Below are 18,401 nucleotides of genomic sequence, written 5' to 3' on the forward strand. Positions count from 1 at the left end.
GTCTCAGCTGATTCACTGGACTGGAAGTGCACATTCTGCATTGCCACTTCTCATCAGCACTGAACAGATTGGATACTCAGCAGTAAAGTTTCCATTTGGTTTGTCATCCCATGTCCAAAATGAAGAGCAGAACATTAAATAGAGTATGTCCCCTGCTTGAGCAACTAATGTGTGTGTGCATGCACCCATCACTTCCATCCATCCATCCATTTTCTACCGCCTATTCCCTTCGGGGTCGCGGGGGGCGCTGGAGCCTATCTCAGCTACAATCGGGCGGAAGGCGGGGTACACCCTGGACAAGTCGCCACCTCATCGCAGGGCCAACACAGATAGACAGACAACATTCACACTCACATTCACACACTAGGGCCAATTTAGTGTTGCCAATCAACCTATCCCCAGGTGCATGTCTTTGGAGGTGGGAGGAATCCGGAGTACCCGGAGGGAACCCACACAGTCACGGGGAGAACATGCAAACTCCACACAGAAAGATCCCGAGGCCGGGATTGAACTCACAACTACTCAGGACCTTCGTATTGTGAGGCTGACGCACTAACCCCTCTGCCACCATCACTTCAAAGGAATAAATCATTGAACACAATATAGATTAACATGCTGTTTTCTTTACTTACTGTGCTGTGGTTGTGAACGTTTGCTTGTTTTGCTGTTGAGAATTCAAACAAGCGCCTCGCTCTTCTCTTTGACTTTCCCTTGCTTTCCTCCTGCGCTCTCGCTCCACTTCCTCTGCATCTTCCAGGCTCCGCTGAACCGTCACCCTGCAGCCACCAACACAAAAGTTAACTATCAACACTTTATTTCACATTGAAGAATGTTTCCAAGATGGCACCAAACATCATGTAGCGCTTTAAACTAAGCAATGTGGGAGTTTTTTTTTTGGGGGGGGGGCCGCGTCAAATTATTGCGTTAATTGCGATGAATTAAAGTTAAAGTACCACTGATAGTCACACACACACACTAGGGGAGGTGAGGGGAGCAGTGAGCAGCAGCGGTGGCCACACTCGGGAATCATTTCGGTGATTTAACCCCCAATTCCAAACCCTTAATGCTGAGTGTCAAGCAGGGAGGTAATGGGTCCAATTTTTATAGTCTTTGGTATGACTCAGCCGGGGTTTGAACTCACGACCTAACGATCTCTGGGCGGACACTCTAACCACAAGGCCACTGAGCATTACATAATATTCATTCATTCCTTAATGCATTAAAGTAAAAGTTAAAGTACCACTGATAGTCACACACACACTAGGTGTGGTGAAATTACCCTCTGCATTTGACCCATCCCCTTGTTCCACCCCCTGGGAGACGAGGGGAGCAGTGAGCAGCAGCGGTGGTCGCGCTCGGGAATCATTTTGGTGATTTAACCCCCAATTCCAACCCTTGATGCTGAGTGCCAAGCAGGGAGGCAATGGGTCCCATTTTTATAGTCTTTGGTATGACTCGGTCGGGGTTTGAACTCACAACCTACTAATCTCAGGGCGGACACTCTAACCACTAGGCCACTGAGCATTACATAATACTCATTCATTCCTTAACTCTTGTGTAATGTTCATATTGTTGTTACTCAGCCAGCGTTTGTGGGTCTGATGGACCCGTTGCATTTTGTGGCTTTTAATGCCTCACAATCAAACACTTTTCTGATAAAATACTGAACAGATGTTTACCTTATCCCAATAAACATATGTTCAGTATTTTAACATAAAAGTGTTTGATTGTGAGGCATTAAAAGCCACAAAATGCAACGGGTCCATCAGACCCACAAACGCTGGCTGAGTAACAACAATATGAACGTTGCACGGAAAATTTCTCTGCCAGTTTCTGCATCCCACCGGGATTCTTCTTTTGTGTTTCTGCACCTGCGGTTCCCACACAAGGTTGCAACATTGTTTGTCAACACTGTCTGCTCTCATTTTCTCGCACATTTGACCCTCTGATGTTCTGTGTACCTATACTCTGTCCTCCTCCTGTCTAGGCCTGCTTGTGTGTGTGTGTGTGTGTGTGTGTGTGTGTGTGTGTGTGTGTGTGTGTGTGTGTGTGTGTGTGTGTGTGTGTGTGTGTGGTGGGTGCATGTGATACACAGAACATCAATTTCCACACTTCTATTAGCCCCGGGTCCAGTGGACCCGGATATCTTGTATACAATAAAAATGTGTAGGGGGGGGGTGTATGGTGTGTGGTCATTAAATATGTATTCTGATATATGTTCTTCACAGAAAATGAGTCAAAGTCAGTGAGTCTCAGTTTGAAAAATTTATTAATTGTATCATTTTTCTTTTAATAAAAAATTAAACGGTCCCACAGACCCGAACACAACACAAGGGTTAAATGTTTTTGTTTTTTTAAGAAATTATACAACTTAATACAATTGTACAGGTTCTTACAAACTTAACACCATTTTACATTAAATGGTAAATGGGTTATACTTGTACAGCGCTTTTCTCCCTTCAAGGTACTCAAAGCGCTTTAACACTATTTCCACATTCACACACACATTCACACACTGATGACGGGAGCTGCCATGCAAGGCCCTAACCATGACCCATCAGGAGCAAGGGTGAAGTGTTTTGCTCAAGGACACAACAAACGTGACGAGGTTGGTTGAAGGTTGGGATCGAACCAGAAACCCTCAGGTTGCTGGCACGGCCACTCTCCAAACCGCGCCACGCCGTCCCCACATTGTCTTCTCGTGTATGGCCCAAAGGTCCATAAGCATGCTGATTCGCCAGATTTTTTTTATCCCCAACAGAAACAAACGACTGTAGTTTTCCTGCTGCAGGAGCAAGCATGAATTCAAAAGAGTGGAGCCACGCCTCTGAGTTTGCAGGCGTTGACAAACCTGTTGCAGTCGGTCACCTCGTTTCACTGCCATGGAGCCTCGCTGAGCGTGCATAAAAGAGCAAATTGGCGGCATGTTATTATACAGGCGACAGGTGTGGAATCCTGCACAGCATGCTGCTCTGCTTGTCTCCGTGTGGACTGGCAGGAGTACACAGTGCTAAATACAATCTGGAGACACTCTTAAGGTCAAGCGAACCACGTACGATTTTGTGGATTTTTTTTTTTGTGGCCCAATGTTTTAGGTAATGAAAGGAAGTCAATGTGGGCACTAATAACTCATAATGCCACCAATATTTGTGTTTTAATACATGAATGAGTTGAACATGTTGAAGTAGCGAAGCCACAGATTTCTTAGCATCATTCTTGTAATCTGTAATTGAGTTTGTGTGATTTATCAAACTCTCAATCAATCAGTCTTTATTTATATAGCACTTTTAATGCACAGGCACGTTGCAACACAATGTGCTTTATGCGAGTTTAAAAAAAAAATACACATGCACGCACGCACACAGCACTATTGACAATAACAAAACAAAAAATAACAGTAACCATAATATTACCTAACAAAGTTTGTCTAATAAGTCACTCTTTTGATCTGCCACAATAATGTAATGAATTCAAAACAAAATACCTCAAGTTGAAGCATTTCTCAGCAATCAATGGGTGAGATTAAAAAAAGAGATTAATCCGATTCAATATTTACGTATGGTTATTTATAGTTATGGTGTCAGTTTATTTTGAACATGCATACAATGTGATACATCACATATTTACAGTTTTCCATTACAGCATGTCCGAAAAGGATTAGGAGGAAGCGGAGCTTATTTATTCCTACCCTTTTTCGTATCATAACAGTTTTTATTCATAACCTTATTTTTTTTTATTTCTTGACAACACATTCTTTTTTAATTTATAAGTTTTACAAACTTACATTGGTTTTCACTTTTTGCACACACACTATTGACAATAACAAAACAAAAACAATATAAACTTACTGTCTTACTGATTTATATACCTACGTTCACACCACATTTGTGTGGCAGAAAACATACAATTTGTTTACAAAGCCACTTTTTTGAGACTGTATATGAGTCAATCTTTTGATCCGTCACAATGATGCAATAAATAAGAATATTAAAATTCATCAGTCTAAGGCTTTTCTAAAGTTAAAGTTAAAGTCCCAACGATAGTCACACACACACTAGGTGGGGTGAAATTATCCTCTGCATTTGAACCATTCCCATGTTCACCCCCTGGGAGGTGAGGGGAGCAGTGAGCAGCAGCGGTGGCCGCGCTCGGGTAAACATAAAACATAGAATGTTAATTAGATTCAGTAATTACTTATCATATTAGTTAAAGGCCTACTGAAACCCACTACTACCGACCACGCAGTCTGATAGTTTATATATCAATGATGAAATCTTAACATTGCAACACATGCCAATACGGCCGGGTTAACTTATAAATTGCAATTTTAAATTTCCCTGCAATTTTCCGGCTGAAAACGTTTCGATATGATGACGTTTGCGTGTGACGTCAATGGTTGAACCAGAAGTATTGGTACCCCATTGTATCCAATACAAACAGCTCTGTTTTCATCGCAAAATTCCACAGTATTCTGGACATCTGTGTTGGTGAATCTTTTGCAATTTGTTTAATGAACAATGAAGACTGCAAAGAAGAAAGCTGTAGGTGGGATCGGTGTATTAGCGGCCGGCTAAAGCAACACAACCAGGAGGACTTTGAGTTGGATAGCAGACGCGCTATCCGACGCTAGCCGCCGACCGCATCGATGATCGGGTGAAGTTCTTCGTCGCACCGTCGATCGCTGGAACGCAGGTGAGCATGGGTGGTGATGAGCAGATGAGGGCTGGCGTAGGTGGAGCGCTAATGTTTTTATCATAGCTCTGACGAGGTCCCGTAGCTAAGTTAGCTTCAATGGCGTCGTTAGCAACAGCATTGCTAGGCTTCGACAGGCGGCACAGCATTAACCGTGTAGTTACAGGTCCAGTGTTTGGCTCGGTGTCTCCTGATAGTAGTATTGTTGATCTTCAGTCTATCCTTCCAGTCAGGGGCTTATTTATTTTGTTTCTATCTGCATTTAAGCACGATGCTATCACGTTAGCTCCGTAGCTAAAGTGCTTCGCCGATGTATTGTCGTGGAGATAAAAGTCACTGTGAATGTCCATTTCGCGTTCTCGACTCTCATTTTCAAGAGGATATAGTATCCGAGGTGGTTTAAAATACAAATCTGTGATCCACAATAGAAAAAGGAGAAAGTGTGGAATCCAATGAACCCTTGTACCTAAGTTACGGTCAGAGCGAAAAAAGATACGTCCTGCACTGCACTCTAGTCCTTCACTCTCACGTTCCTCATCCACGAATCTTTCATCCTCGCTCAAATTAATGGGGTAATCGTCGCTTTCTCGGTCCGAATCGCTCTCGCTGCTGGTGTAAACAATGGGGAAATGTGAGGAGCCCTTCAACCTGCGACGTCACGCTACTTTCGGTACAGGCAAGGCTTTTTTTATCAGCGACCAAAAGTTGCGAACTTTATCGTCGATGTTCTCTACTAAATCCTTTCAGCAAAAATATGGCAATATTGCGAAATGATCAAGTATGACACATAGAATGGATCTGCTATCCCCGTTTAAATTAAAAAAAAAATTTCAGTAGGCCTTTAATCTCACTATTTTAAATCTCTTGACATCATATTTTTCAAAATGATAAAAGTATTTTCGTACGGTACCCTTTTCGTATGATTCAGTTTTTGGCAAAAATCTTACCAGATTGTTGCCCTGGTTTCGTATAGCATCTCCGTTTTTGTACGACCAAACATGGTGTTTAACAAACTAGTTTGTTTGCCCTCTTTTCATTTTGCAGAATCCAGTACCCAAGCACAGCTTGCTTTTCCACAAAGGGGCCAAAGTAAGTTGCGAGTGCCAGCACTTTCATAAATAAGATGAAAAACACTGTTGAATTCAAGAAAGAGCTCAAATCAAAGTACAATGGTGTTCTTCATTTCACTTTCACTTCACTTCACCAAAAGGAGTCTTTAATAAAGGTAAAAGTGATGTTTAAAAGCACATTTATCTATTTTATTTGTCATTTATATGTATTTCACATTGTTTTCTGGATGTAAATCTATATGACTTGGAGATTTACATTATTTCTTATTGTAAAAATTGTTTCGGGTTTTGAGTAAAACTAATCTAAGGAGTAACCAAAACTTGCAACATATGAAAGCAACAATCTGCAGCATTTGTAGTGCTGACACATCATTTTAATTTGTGTTCTGGTGTGACGTGTGCTCTGAAACCTGGCATTGTGCAGAGATGTTACGTTTACATTGTTAGATCTGTGGGGGAAACACATGTTGAGAACTGTCAGTTCCACAAGGGAAGAACATAGCAACAATAACTTTTTAATAGTTCAAGCACATCTGGAAGTGATGGAACCATCTGGAGTGCAGTTGTTGACTCAATGCCAAGTTTATTCTAGAGCGTCAGAGGCAGGAGGATGAAGCGCATTGGAGGATGGAAATCTCTCATTGGAGATCTCTGCACAAATACAAACCAATAGAATTTAAACACATTACTATTGAACATTGTGTCAAGGAAGGTTGTATCTATCCATCCATTTTCTACCGCTTGTATCCAATCATTCATTGATTAACTCACCATCATTAAATATTAGACTTACACTTAGACTTCCTTTACAGAACAGATAAGAACAAAATTTATTTGCATTAGCTTGTTGTAGTGCAGGATAAAAGAGCATTAAAGTGTAGAGTGTTTGCATTTACAAAAGAAGGTGCAGATATAAATAGATTACTGTACAGATAAATATATTGCACTTTTGCATATGTATCTACGTTTACGGATGTATGTTATATTGTCTTTATAGTCCAGCGAGTTAATCCGTTTTTGGGGGATTATGATGCGTTCAAGAGTCTTATGGCCTGAATGAATATGAATATCTGTTATTGTTTTAAGTCTTAAAGGGAAACTGCACTTGTTTTTGGAATTTTGCCAATCGTTCACAATCCTTATGAGAGCCAAAAGACAAAAGTTTTTTTGGTTTTTTTTCTGCATTCTAACATAAACAAATTAGCTTGTTCTCGGTGGCGAGCAATGCAGCTAATCGAAGCATTCCTCTGAATCACTTTAAATGCCTACTGAAATGATTTTTTTTAATTTAAACGGGGATAGCAGATCATTTCGCGATATTGCCATAATTTGGCTGAAAGGATTTAGTAGAGAACAACGACAATAAAGGTCGCAACTTTTGGTCGCTGATAAAAAAAAGCCTTGCCTATACCGGAAGTAGCGTGACGTCACAGGAGGAAGGACTCATCACATTTTCCCATTGTTTACAATGCAGCGAGAGAGATTCGGACCGAGAAAGCGACGATTACCCCATTAATTTGAGTGAGGAAGAAAGATTTGTGGATGAGGAAAGTGAGAGTGAAGGACTACAGTGCAGTGCAGGAAGTATCTTTTTTCGCTCTGACCGTAACTTAGGTACAAGGGTTCATTAGATTCCACACTTTCTCCTTTTTCTATTGTGGATCACGGATTTGTATTTTAAACCACCTCGGATACTATATCCTCTTGAAAATGAGAGTCGAGAACGCGAAATGGACATTCACAGTGACTTTTATCTCCACGACAATACATCGGCGAAGCTCTTTAGCTACTGAGCTAACGTGATAGCATCGGGCTCAAATGCAGATAGAAACAAAATAAATAAACCCCTGACTGGAAGGATAGACAGAAGATCAACAATACTATTAAACCATGGACATGTAACTACACGGTTAATAATTCCCAGCTTGGCGAAGCTTAACAATGTTGTTGCTAACGACGCCATTGAAGCTAACTTAGCAACGGGACCTCACAGAGCTATGCGCTCCACCTACGCCAGCCAGCCCTCATCTGCTCATCAACACCCGTGCTCACCTGCGTTCCAGCGATCGACGGAAGGACGAAGGACTTCACCCGATCATCCGTGCGGTCGGTGGCTAGCGTCGGCTAGCGCGTCTGCTATCCAAGTCAAAGTCCTCCTGGTTGTGTTGCTACAGCCAGCCGCTAATACAACACATACTGTTGTAGGCACTTTATGAGAGTGTCTCTTGTAGTTTACAATGGGAGATGTGAGGGCAATGGTGAGCAAGCAGATGCATTTTGCTACCATTTTTTTATCAGCGAGGAAGCAAGCGTTTGTGTTTTTTTTCCAATGCAAGAACATTGTTTTAATGCTCTGCTGAATGAATGAATGAATGAGGGTTATATACTGTATCTAAGATCAAATACTTGTCTAAACTACACTTTAAAGGGGTCATATTATGATTTTTGTCTACATTTAAAACATTTCCTTGTGGTCTACATAACATGAAATGCTGGTTCTTTGGTCAAAATGTTCTCTAGATTATGTTTTACAGATCATCTTTAAGCCGCTTTCTGGCCGTATCCTCAGGATCCACCGTTTTGTGGGTGGTCTTACTTACATGCCTCCACTTTGCCAATTTACATGTCTCCACTTTATTTACATGCCTCCACTTATTTACATGCCTCCACTTTGACTGCGCCTTTTCTCCGTGAGCCATGTTGTTTTTAGCCCTTCAATATGGAGTCTACTGACAGATATGTCATATTTTCCAGACTATTAGCCACTACTTTTTTCCCCCACGCTTTAAATCCTGCGGTGCGGCTAATTTATGGATTTTTCTTCGCTAACGGCCATAATGTTTTGGATTTAACAAAAAGTTTTCATATAACACCGACAGAGACACTGAAAAGGTGTGTTATTGTTTGTGCTATTGTGCCATCTTTTGGGCAAGTACACTCACTGCAGGTGCTGCAGGTTGAATGAAAATGTACTTCCTGTTTTGCGCCTTGAACCGGACGTATATTCCATTCCGTCTACTATTTGTCTATAGCGTTTTCGCTCGAAAGGATTCTTCGGACACTCAAGCAACGTTTGTAAGTTTTACAATATAACTAAAACAATTCATGTGTGATGTCTGTGGGAGTGTTTTCATACATATTTGTACGTGCGATCGTGATGTAGTGTCATTAGCATTAGCGAATATGCTAACACATTTACCAGAGTTAGTATCATTAACTTATAATAGCATTATTTTTGTATTGTTTCAGTTCCGTAAATTCACCAAAATGTCACCGTGGCGTTATTGAGTGTTTAACTGATTTGAGAGCTAGCTTCCGCAGCTAGTGGGACATGACAATGACGTCTGTTTTGTTTGATCAGCTGTTATACTGCCGTGTGACAGGCATTGTTTGGAGACAATTAAACAATGTAAAAAAACATTTACAAAATATTTCTTACCGGTATATATCTGCGGCTTACAATCCGGTATGGGTAACATAGGTAAAAATACTTTTTTTGTCAAATTTGATGGGTGCGGCTTGACTACCAGTGCGCTCTATTGCCCAGAAATTGCGGTAAGCCAAAACTATACGCTACTTTTTATTAGAAACGTCAACAGTGGAGGATGCATGTGCTTGTATGAGCCAGTCTGCCCCACAACAAGATGAAAGAGAGACAGAAGGAGCTTATTGACGATGCAAAGCTGTTCGGGTAAAACTTTACCATATATTAGTGCTTCTCAAATAGTGGGTGGGCACTCCTGGGGGCTCGTGGGTGACCTCGGGGAACATTGCTATTTTTTGCCATATTGCACCTGGGGATAGGTTGATTGGCAACACTAAATTGGCCCTAGTATGTGAATGTGAGTGTGAATGTTGTTTGTCTATTTGTATTGGCCCTGCGATGAGGCGGCGACTTGTCCAGGGTGTACCCCGCCTTCCACCCGAATGCAGCTCAGATAGGCTCCAGCACCCCCCGCCCCGCGACCACGAAAGGGACAAGCGGTAGAAAAATGGATGGATGGATGGATCGCATTTAGAGTAAAACGTAAAAAGCGTATTTACTGCTTGGCTTCACTGTAGTGAATGATGATGAAAAAACGGTGTGTTGTTTTTTTTTTTATGTTGATAAGGATACAATGTTATGCAGAGGTGTACTTATAACAATCATGGACAATCCTGCCCACCCACTCCACCAGACAATTGAGGGACAGCGGAGCTCATACTCCAACAGGCTCCTTCAGCTTCGTTCCCAGTGTTCGATTCAAGAACTCCTTCATTCCACACTCCATCCAGCTGTATAATCACTCGCCATACAGCATAGATGATATCTGTCTATTACCTGACACCTTCTATGTTAGCTACTTCTCTTTGTTTTTAATGTCTATTTTCTATTTTCTGCTGGATTTACTCTCTATTTTATGCTGCAGCTGTCACATATACTGTAATATTGTACATGGTAATTGTTATATATTGTATATATGATATAGACATAATATAATATATCACTATATATAATATACTGTGCATATATTATGTAAATATTACGTATATATGCTATATTTTATATCGCTATATTTAGTCTATTTATACCTGCATTGTCCTTTCCATCCTTACACTTTCCCTCATTGTAACTGAACAATTTCCCTCATTGTGTTGAACAATTTCCCTTGTGGATCATTAAAGTTTGTCTAAGACTATGTCTATGTCTATATATGGAGATATCTGCCGACGTCAATAATGGGAAAATCGTCACAAACTGGGCAAATTCCAAAAATCCCGTTTGGAGGAAGTATGAAGGAAGGCAAGATTGCATTATAAATATTTCCGCCATGTCTCCATGGGTTGATTTTTTTTTTCTGATTTTCGGGATTTATGCAGATCCTAATTACACAAAAACAGGTACCAATAGGTAAGAAAAGTTGGTTTTGCACAATTGGCCCCTTTTTAGACAAAACAGAGGTGATCTTACAAAGTACATTTTCATGGAGGGTATATATAGTACATGTGCTTCACGTACACCAGGGATGTCCAAAATGCGGCCCAGGGGCCATTTGCGGCCCGCAGGTAATTTTTTAATGGCCCCACGGCCCATTTTAAAATACGATTAAAAAAATTTAAAACATAAAAAGTGGTATTAAAGACCAAACAGGTGAAATGTAACAAGAAAATGTTGCAATGTTTACTCTAATAACACAAAGCTGCCATGCAGGCTGTTTCTTTCTTTAAAAAATAATAATGAATCAAAATCAACGTGATTATGAATTATAGACCTATCCAAGGCTCCAATTACGTCACATTAAATATTGCACTTTGAGATATTTTTTTGGGAAAATGTTGCATATTTTGTGTTTGCCATATAAAAAATTTAGCTTTTTTTAAAAAAAATTTAAAGAAGGGCCTAAAACGAACAAACAAAAAACATAAACAACAATACAACGTATAATTGACAGATAGATCTGAAGTTGATCTCAAGATTATTGTGTTAAATGTAAACAGTAAAAAAAAATTATCATTTATTTTTTAACACTTTAATGAGTAGGACCCTTTTGGTTCCCCAATAATTTTTGTGTGATTTGTTTTTAAGTGTCATTGCTCAAAAAAAAAAAAAAAAGAATCAAAATCAATGGTGTTATGAGTTATTGGCCTTTTTAAGGCTCCAATTATTATATAATCTGAAATATTCCACTTAAAAATTTTATTGGGTGAAAATATTGCATATTTTGTGTTTTTTCCATAAAAAAACAGGGTTTTCTTTGACAAAAAGAGCATACGACTAAAATCTTTAAAAACATTATATTGACAGATAGACCTAATGTTGATCTAGAGATAATAATACTGAATAATGACACATTTTAAATATTTTTTGGATCAAAACCCTTTGGGGTCCCTGAGTGGAGGCCTTTATGTATATTTTTTATACATATATTGTATTGGTTTTTAAAATAAAAAAATATCAAAATGCCCGCTGGCTTTGATTTTTCAGTGTGCGGCCCTCAGTGGATAAAGTTTGGACACCCCTGACATACACATACAGTAGGAGGTAAGAAAGACTCCAAATGTTTGATTTCTTTTATCAAAGCAAATAAATGAGACCTAAAAATGTTTGATGACGTTTTTATGAAAACTCCCTTCTTTTGTTATCGTCTTAATGAGCAATCTATATTAACGGTGATTAGAGAATATACATTTAAGTTGGAAAAAAGGAAAACCCAAAAGGCATTAATGCCTCACCTGATGTGAAGGTCACTGCACGTCATTGATTTTGAACATACGTCTGGAAAGTTGGAAATGTCGACTAGGGCCCGGCAAAACTTGCCAAAGTTGATCTGTTTGTTGGCCTTTACCCAAAGCTGTAACATTCCCACCAAACGTCAACACCTCTGATCAATAAACAAGCTGATGACATCATCGGACAACTATTTCTTCCATGCAAAATGAATTAGCTTCTGCTGCTGAGCTGTGAGTCAAACATGCTGTGGTCGTTATTAAGAGGGGGCCATATTTTATTTGTATTTTCCCAAATCATGAGGTCACTGCAAGTTAATTTGATGCCTGTTACCACTGAAACATTCTAGGAGTATCGACAGTAGACGGTTCAACTTGGAATATTGGAATATATGGACCTCGTTAGTGTATTGTGGAAAGTGGGAAGATTAGTATAAAACTGGAAATAGAATTTATTGCGGAAAAATGGGAGAATGGTGAGAGAAGTGGACAGATGTCTGGGTCCTGGCTGCTCAGTACAATGTGGCTAAGTATGCGGTTAAAATGGTAGAAAAGGAGAATAAAATGAATTCTGGAACATAAGATGCATTTATTTTACTACATCAACCTGGATGTAAAATATCCAATATAAGCGTCAATACTAGCAGTCCTGCAGCATGTTTATTTCTGCCAAGCTGGACAGCCAGTTAACAGCTAAATGCCCCCCAATAAGCATGTGGGGTTGGCCTTTTCTTGTATTCTAGTGAAGTCATTTACAGGCAAACATGCTCCTCGGAACTCGCAGCTACACAGTAGCTAAGCACACAATAGCACACAAGCTAAATATATGTAATACGTGTCAAAGACTGCACATTTGTCAACATAAACAAGTATCAAATAGTTGTCGTTATTTACACATACAAAGTCTCCAAAGCAGACGCATATTAGAAAGTATCCAGTAACAAAGGTGTCCGCATCATTCAACATATTGCGTCATTGTCCTAACTTAATGAAACAATTACCACTCCACTTCAACTTAAAGAGCATAAGTCCATTCCAGACGGTTAATAACGAACAGGTTAATGTTTTTCATACCTATCATGGTTCTCTGAGTAATTTCACATGACTTTTTAAAAAATTGTATGCAACAAAGTAGTAAAAGTATGTGTGATTTTTGCTGATATCGTATCAAAGTGAAAAAGCTGCATCAGTGCACCCTAATCTTAGTCATCTGCATCAGTTTTTCCATCATTTACACAAGTAGGTATGATCTTGTATTTTTTTCCGTGTGTGTGTGTGTGTGTGCGTTAATGTGTGTGTGTGTGTGTGTGTGTGTGTGTGTGTGTGTGTGTGTGTGTGTGTGTGTGTGTGTGTGTGTGTGTGTGTGTGTGTGTGTGTGTGTGTGTGTGTGTGTGTGTGTGTGTGTACATGTGCAAGGGGGAGTTCAGGACAGAGCCAGATGATGTCATTGCTGTTAGGGAAGTTGCGGCTATAAAAGACACCATTGATTCTCGGACATTTTCAGTGAAGCCACACACATTTTCCGCTATTAACTTGGAGAACAAAACCCTCACTGACAGTGAACAATATTAGTGCTCCACAATACAATGAGGGGCCCAACACAGGTCATAAACCATCCTATACTAGACATTGAAGCAGTGGCGGGCCATGCGTTTCTCACCTAGGCCTTCAGTGATGTCCTACTAAGTCCGACTTCACCTCTCAAAATACGGTAATTTATGTCACCCCATGGACACGGCTGGAGATACTATACAGAAACACACTTGCACACTACTGAGTATTGAGACCCCTTAACAGTGTACAAAGGGTCTATTTTTCGGCGCATTTAACATGCAAAAAACCCGCTTCAGCAAATAAAACATGTCTTACGTGGTACTGTCGAAATGAAAGGAATTGTATAAAACAAATAATAAAGAAATAAAATATTTGAACTTACAATTTGTAGCACCCATCCGACGCCATATAAGCCAGTGGTACCACTCGTAGTCGTTTGATTTGTGTGAAAGTGGCGGGCAAACCATTTCACCTCCTGGACAGCTGAGCTAGCTTCCGGTGTCAGCCGACCTCGTCTTACAAGACGTAGTTTCTCTTTAAATATTCTTCCTGAAAATTGCCTCGCAAATATATACTGTAATTGGCACCTAATCAACATTTTGTTCTCCTTCTTTGTGGTTTAAAAAAGTGAATTTTCTGTGGCACTCTATGGCCCGTATGGCTCTGTTGCCACTTCCTGTTTTCGCAACTTGTGATTGGATACTCACTTGGGACTCCCAAGTGAGTATCCAATCACAGCGTAAGGCCAGCTAGAAGGCCTTCCTAACAACAAATTGTGATCTGATTGGCTATCGCAATTATCTATCAACTGTATGTGCCTGTTCACTTACAGTGCACAGACGCCTGCATTGTTGATTCTGAAGGCCCCGGGCAGATTTGGTACAGCATGGCAACATAAGCTAGCTGAATTCTGATTGCATACAAACTCTAACCTAAAAACAACAGCACTGGAAGGAGCATAATATGACATGAAGAGAATATGAATACTTTTAAGGTAACACTTTAGTATGGGGAACATATTCACCACTAATTAGTTGGTGAATAAAGTAACAAATACTTAATTTAGAGTAATTTGGACACTAGGGGAAAATATAAGGGTTAGGGTTAGGGTTAGGGTTACTAATAAACAATAATTCAGAGGTTATTGAGGGAAGACTCTTAGTTAATGGCTTACTGATTGTATAATAAGGCCTTGCAGTACTTAATAATGAATAATTAGGAGCCAATATGTTACTAATATGCATGTTAATAAGCAACTAATTAAGGGTGAATATGTGTTCCCCATACTAAAGTGTTACCCCTTTTAGATATGATTATGATTTCTGGTTATGTTAGGCTAGCAGAGAAGGCCTTGCTGGCCCTGACGGCACACCACTGCATCAAAGTTGAAGTTAAAGTACCAATGATTGTCACACGCACACACTAGGTGTGCTGAAATGTGTCCTCTGCATTTGACCCATCCCCTTGTTCTCCCCCTGGGAGGTGAGGGGAGCAGTGAGTAGCAGCGGGGGCCGCGCTCGGGAATCATTTTGGTGATTTAACCCCCAATTCCAACCCTTGATGCTGAGTGCCAAGCAGGGAGGTAATGGGTCCCATTTTAATAGTCTTTGGTATGACTCAGCAAGGGGTGCAATACTGGAAAACGGTAATAAATATTGTATGATCACATAACATCAGAAGTGTTTACGTGCTCTCAGTCAAACCCCAAACAGTAACTTTCATCATTAAAATGCAACTTTTGATTGATTTAATATCAATCACAGTAATATTTCATACATGTACTGTATAAATGATTTATTTTAATAGCTTCATGCATTGTACAATTTACATTATAACTGTGTATTTATATTTGTCTCAAACAAATAAGTGAATGACAAGTTACAATTTTTACAATAACACACATTCACACTTGCTTGCTACGCTGCACTAATACAATAAATATTTTGTAATTTTTATAATGTCTTAGCTCCGTCACAATTTCATTTTAAATGCACAGAAACAAACTCACTTGATGAGGTTCTGCAGGAGCTGCCTGCTGGAGCTTCTTCTGATGGACTCTGACATGATGAACAGATCTGCTCCTTTTCTTGGCTTTGATATTATTGTGGCCTCCGGTCGTGTTCCCTAGGTCAGGGTCTGGGGTACTTTCAACAGTTGCTACCTACTTTGTGCAGTTGTGTGTTTGTAGCTGGTCTTGTCTTCAAGTCTTTCTGCATGACACAACCCTCCCTCCATGAGGTTTTCATCGGAGAGTGTTGGGCCCAGCCTCCCTTAATAACAGCGATCATGTGACTCTCCCCAGAGGATACAATGATCTCATTACAGGGGATGAGGGGTTTTGTGTATGTGGCATGAGTGATGGAGTGAGCAACCTTTTGGTTTACGGTTTGAGTTTATTTCGAACATGCATGCATACAACATGATACGGCACAATTTCCAGTTTCTCTATTCGACATGTTCGAAAAGGAGTAAGAAGAAGCAGAGCTTATTTAATCCTACCCATTTTCCATTACACAGCAATTGCTAAAACTTTTGTTCACTTCCTGTTCTCAATTTATTCACATATAAGTTATAAAGGTTTATAATGATTCTTCTTTGTACTTTGTAAACACTTGGAGTTTGAACCATTTCTTAAATTGGATCATATTAGTACATAGTTCGATTTCTTCACTTAATCCAGTGATCCCCCAACCACCGATTGGTACTGGGCCGCACAAGAAATAAAAAAAAAATAAAAAAAAAAACATTTAAAAAAAAAAATAATAATTTTATTAAATCAACATAAAAAACCCAATATATACATTATATATCAATATAGATCAATACAGTCTGCAGGGATACAGTCCGTAAGCACACATGATTGTATTTCTTTATGAAAAAAAACAAAAAACAAAAACAAAAAACAAAAATTCATTTCACCCCCCCCCCCCTCGGAGAGTGGGACAAATTTTCAAGCGTTGACCAGTCCGCAGCTACAAAAAGGTTGGGGACCACTGACTTAATCCATTCCATAGTTCAATTCCACATACTGATATACTAAAGGTTTTAAGTGTTGTACGTGCCTACAAATGTTTTGGGTTACATTTTTATTCGAGGTTATATTAAGTGTTAAGTATTGTTGTACGTTCTTGGGTAGCAGGTTATAGTTTGCTTTGTGCATAATTTTAGCTGTTTGCAAATTCCCTATATCGTAGAATTTCAATATTTTCAATTAAATAAATAAAGGGTTTAAGTGTTATCTATATCCAATATGTAATAGACAGTTTATGTAATTTTTTGTGTAACACGGATAATTTAGCTCATATCCTTCCAGATCGATATGTATGCTTTTTAAAAAAAATCAAACTAAGTTTCTGTGACAGTGATCACTTTGAAGTGTTCGTTGTTGTAATTTGCATACACGCTTCTACTGTTAAAACAAACAAAAATAAACAATTTGTTATCACTTTAAATGTTGCTATTATATTGTTCATCTGTATAATAAAAACAATTATTACTGATGTGAGAGAAAAAATATCATTTTCCAAATCCTGATTTTTATGGTCTTTGTTGCAGAAGTTTTTCAGTTCCATATTTTCTTGTTCAATAATTTTTTGATGTTGTTTCAATAATCTCTATAAGTGTAGGTGGATGTGCTCCTGAATCCAGGTCTTCTTGTTTAGTGGTCTCTTGTACCATTTTATTGTTGGTGTTGAATTTAGGTGTTCTTTTTCCGTCAGTCTCCATTATCATCGTCGTAGTGGAAGCAGTGTCAACTTTAATATTTGTCCAGGTCCTTGATGTCATGGACAACAAGTACTCTTGCTTCTGGGCCTCCATTCAGCTTAAAATAGATTTTACAGTTTGCGCTACAAGTTCCCTGAATTTTTCTTTGCTTTCTCACTTGTGTTCTTTCTTAGCGATTTCAGCATTACGTTTTGTGAGGTGCTCATTCATGTACATATTTGTTCCCTACAGCTTCTTTCCCTGTTTCAACAGTGCCATTTTAGATTTTCTATTAACAAGTTTCACGAGGATGACTGGAGTGATGTTCTTTCTTCCATTCAGTGGGATGCATGTTTCGATGGTATTAATGTCGATTTCAATTTCCTTTGATTGCAGAAAGTTGACCACTTGTTTGTCTGGTGAGGCAACATCCATTCCATCTGGTTTTCCTCCATTATTCACAGCTTTCGCGCAGGGTCTTAGTTTACTTATGTGTCCTGTCACGATGATATCATTCATTCGTTTATCCTGATCAATTTCATTTATGACATTCCTCAGCATGATGTCTTGTTTCACTGCAATCATTTCCTCTTGGAGAATCTTCACTTCACATTTCCTGAAAATCCCTTTTCATATTATTATTCTGAGTATGCAGACTTTCTATATTTTCCTGCAAACTTCTCAGATCTTCTTTGTATTCTGATGGTGCTTTTCTCTGATCTTTCCCTTGTTACTCTTTCCAGGTCTGCTTTGTGATTTAATCTTGCATTTTTCATGTCATCGACTATTTTTTGGAGCAAGTCTTGCTTCTCATCGTGTCATGTATCCAACATCTTCGGCTAGCTAAATAGAGTAAATGTTGTTGTGGGCAGGATTTAAGTTATAATCTGATCTTTACAGCTGTCTTTGAAATCTGGGGGTGTATGAGGAACACTTCAGAAAACCACTGTCAGTAACTGCAGTTGGTCGTTACATCTGTAAGTGCAAGTTAAAACTCTACTATGCAAAGCGAAAGCCATTTATCAACAACACCCAGAAACGCCGTCGGCTTCGCTGGGCCCGTGCTCATCTAAGACGGACTGATGCAAAATGGAAAAGTGTTCTGTGGTCTGACGAGTCCACATTTCAAATTGTTTTTGGAAACTGTGGACATTGTGTCCTCCGGAACGAGGA

The 18,401-nt window shown here is 39.4% G+C and overlaps 1 protein-coding gene across 3 annotated transcripts in view; it reads right to left on the reverse strand.

The window, feature by feature from the left end:
- Window positions 1-15,731, reverse strand: part of LOC133664145 (lymphocyte-specific protein 1-like) — a 70,283-nt gene extending 54,552 nt beyond the window's left edge. For all 3 annotated transcript variants that reach the window (XM_062068720.1, XM_062068722.1, XM_062068718.1), the window contains exons 1-2: window positions 15,532-15,731; window positions 633-776 (exon numbers count right to left, since the gene is read on the reverse strand). In XM_062068720.1, the coding sequence (XP_061924704.1) occupies window positions 633-776; window positions 15,532-15,587 (200 nt within the window). In that variant the 5' untranslated portion in view covers window positions 15,588-15,731. The remainder of the gene's footprint in view (window positions 1-632; window positions 777-15,531) is intronic.
- Between the last annotated feature and the right edge of the window lie 2,670 nt (window positions 15,732-18,401).

Source organism: Entelurus aequoreus, linkage group LG02 (assembly GCF_033978785.1).
Source record: "Entelurus aequoreus isolate RoL-2023_Sb linkage group LG02, RoL_Eaeq_v1.1, whole genome shotgun sequence".
Taxonomy (NCBI): domain Eukaryota; kingdom Metazoa; phylum Chordata; class Actinopteri; order Syngnathiformes; family Syngnathidae; genus Entelurus; species Entelurus aequoreus.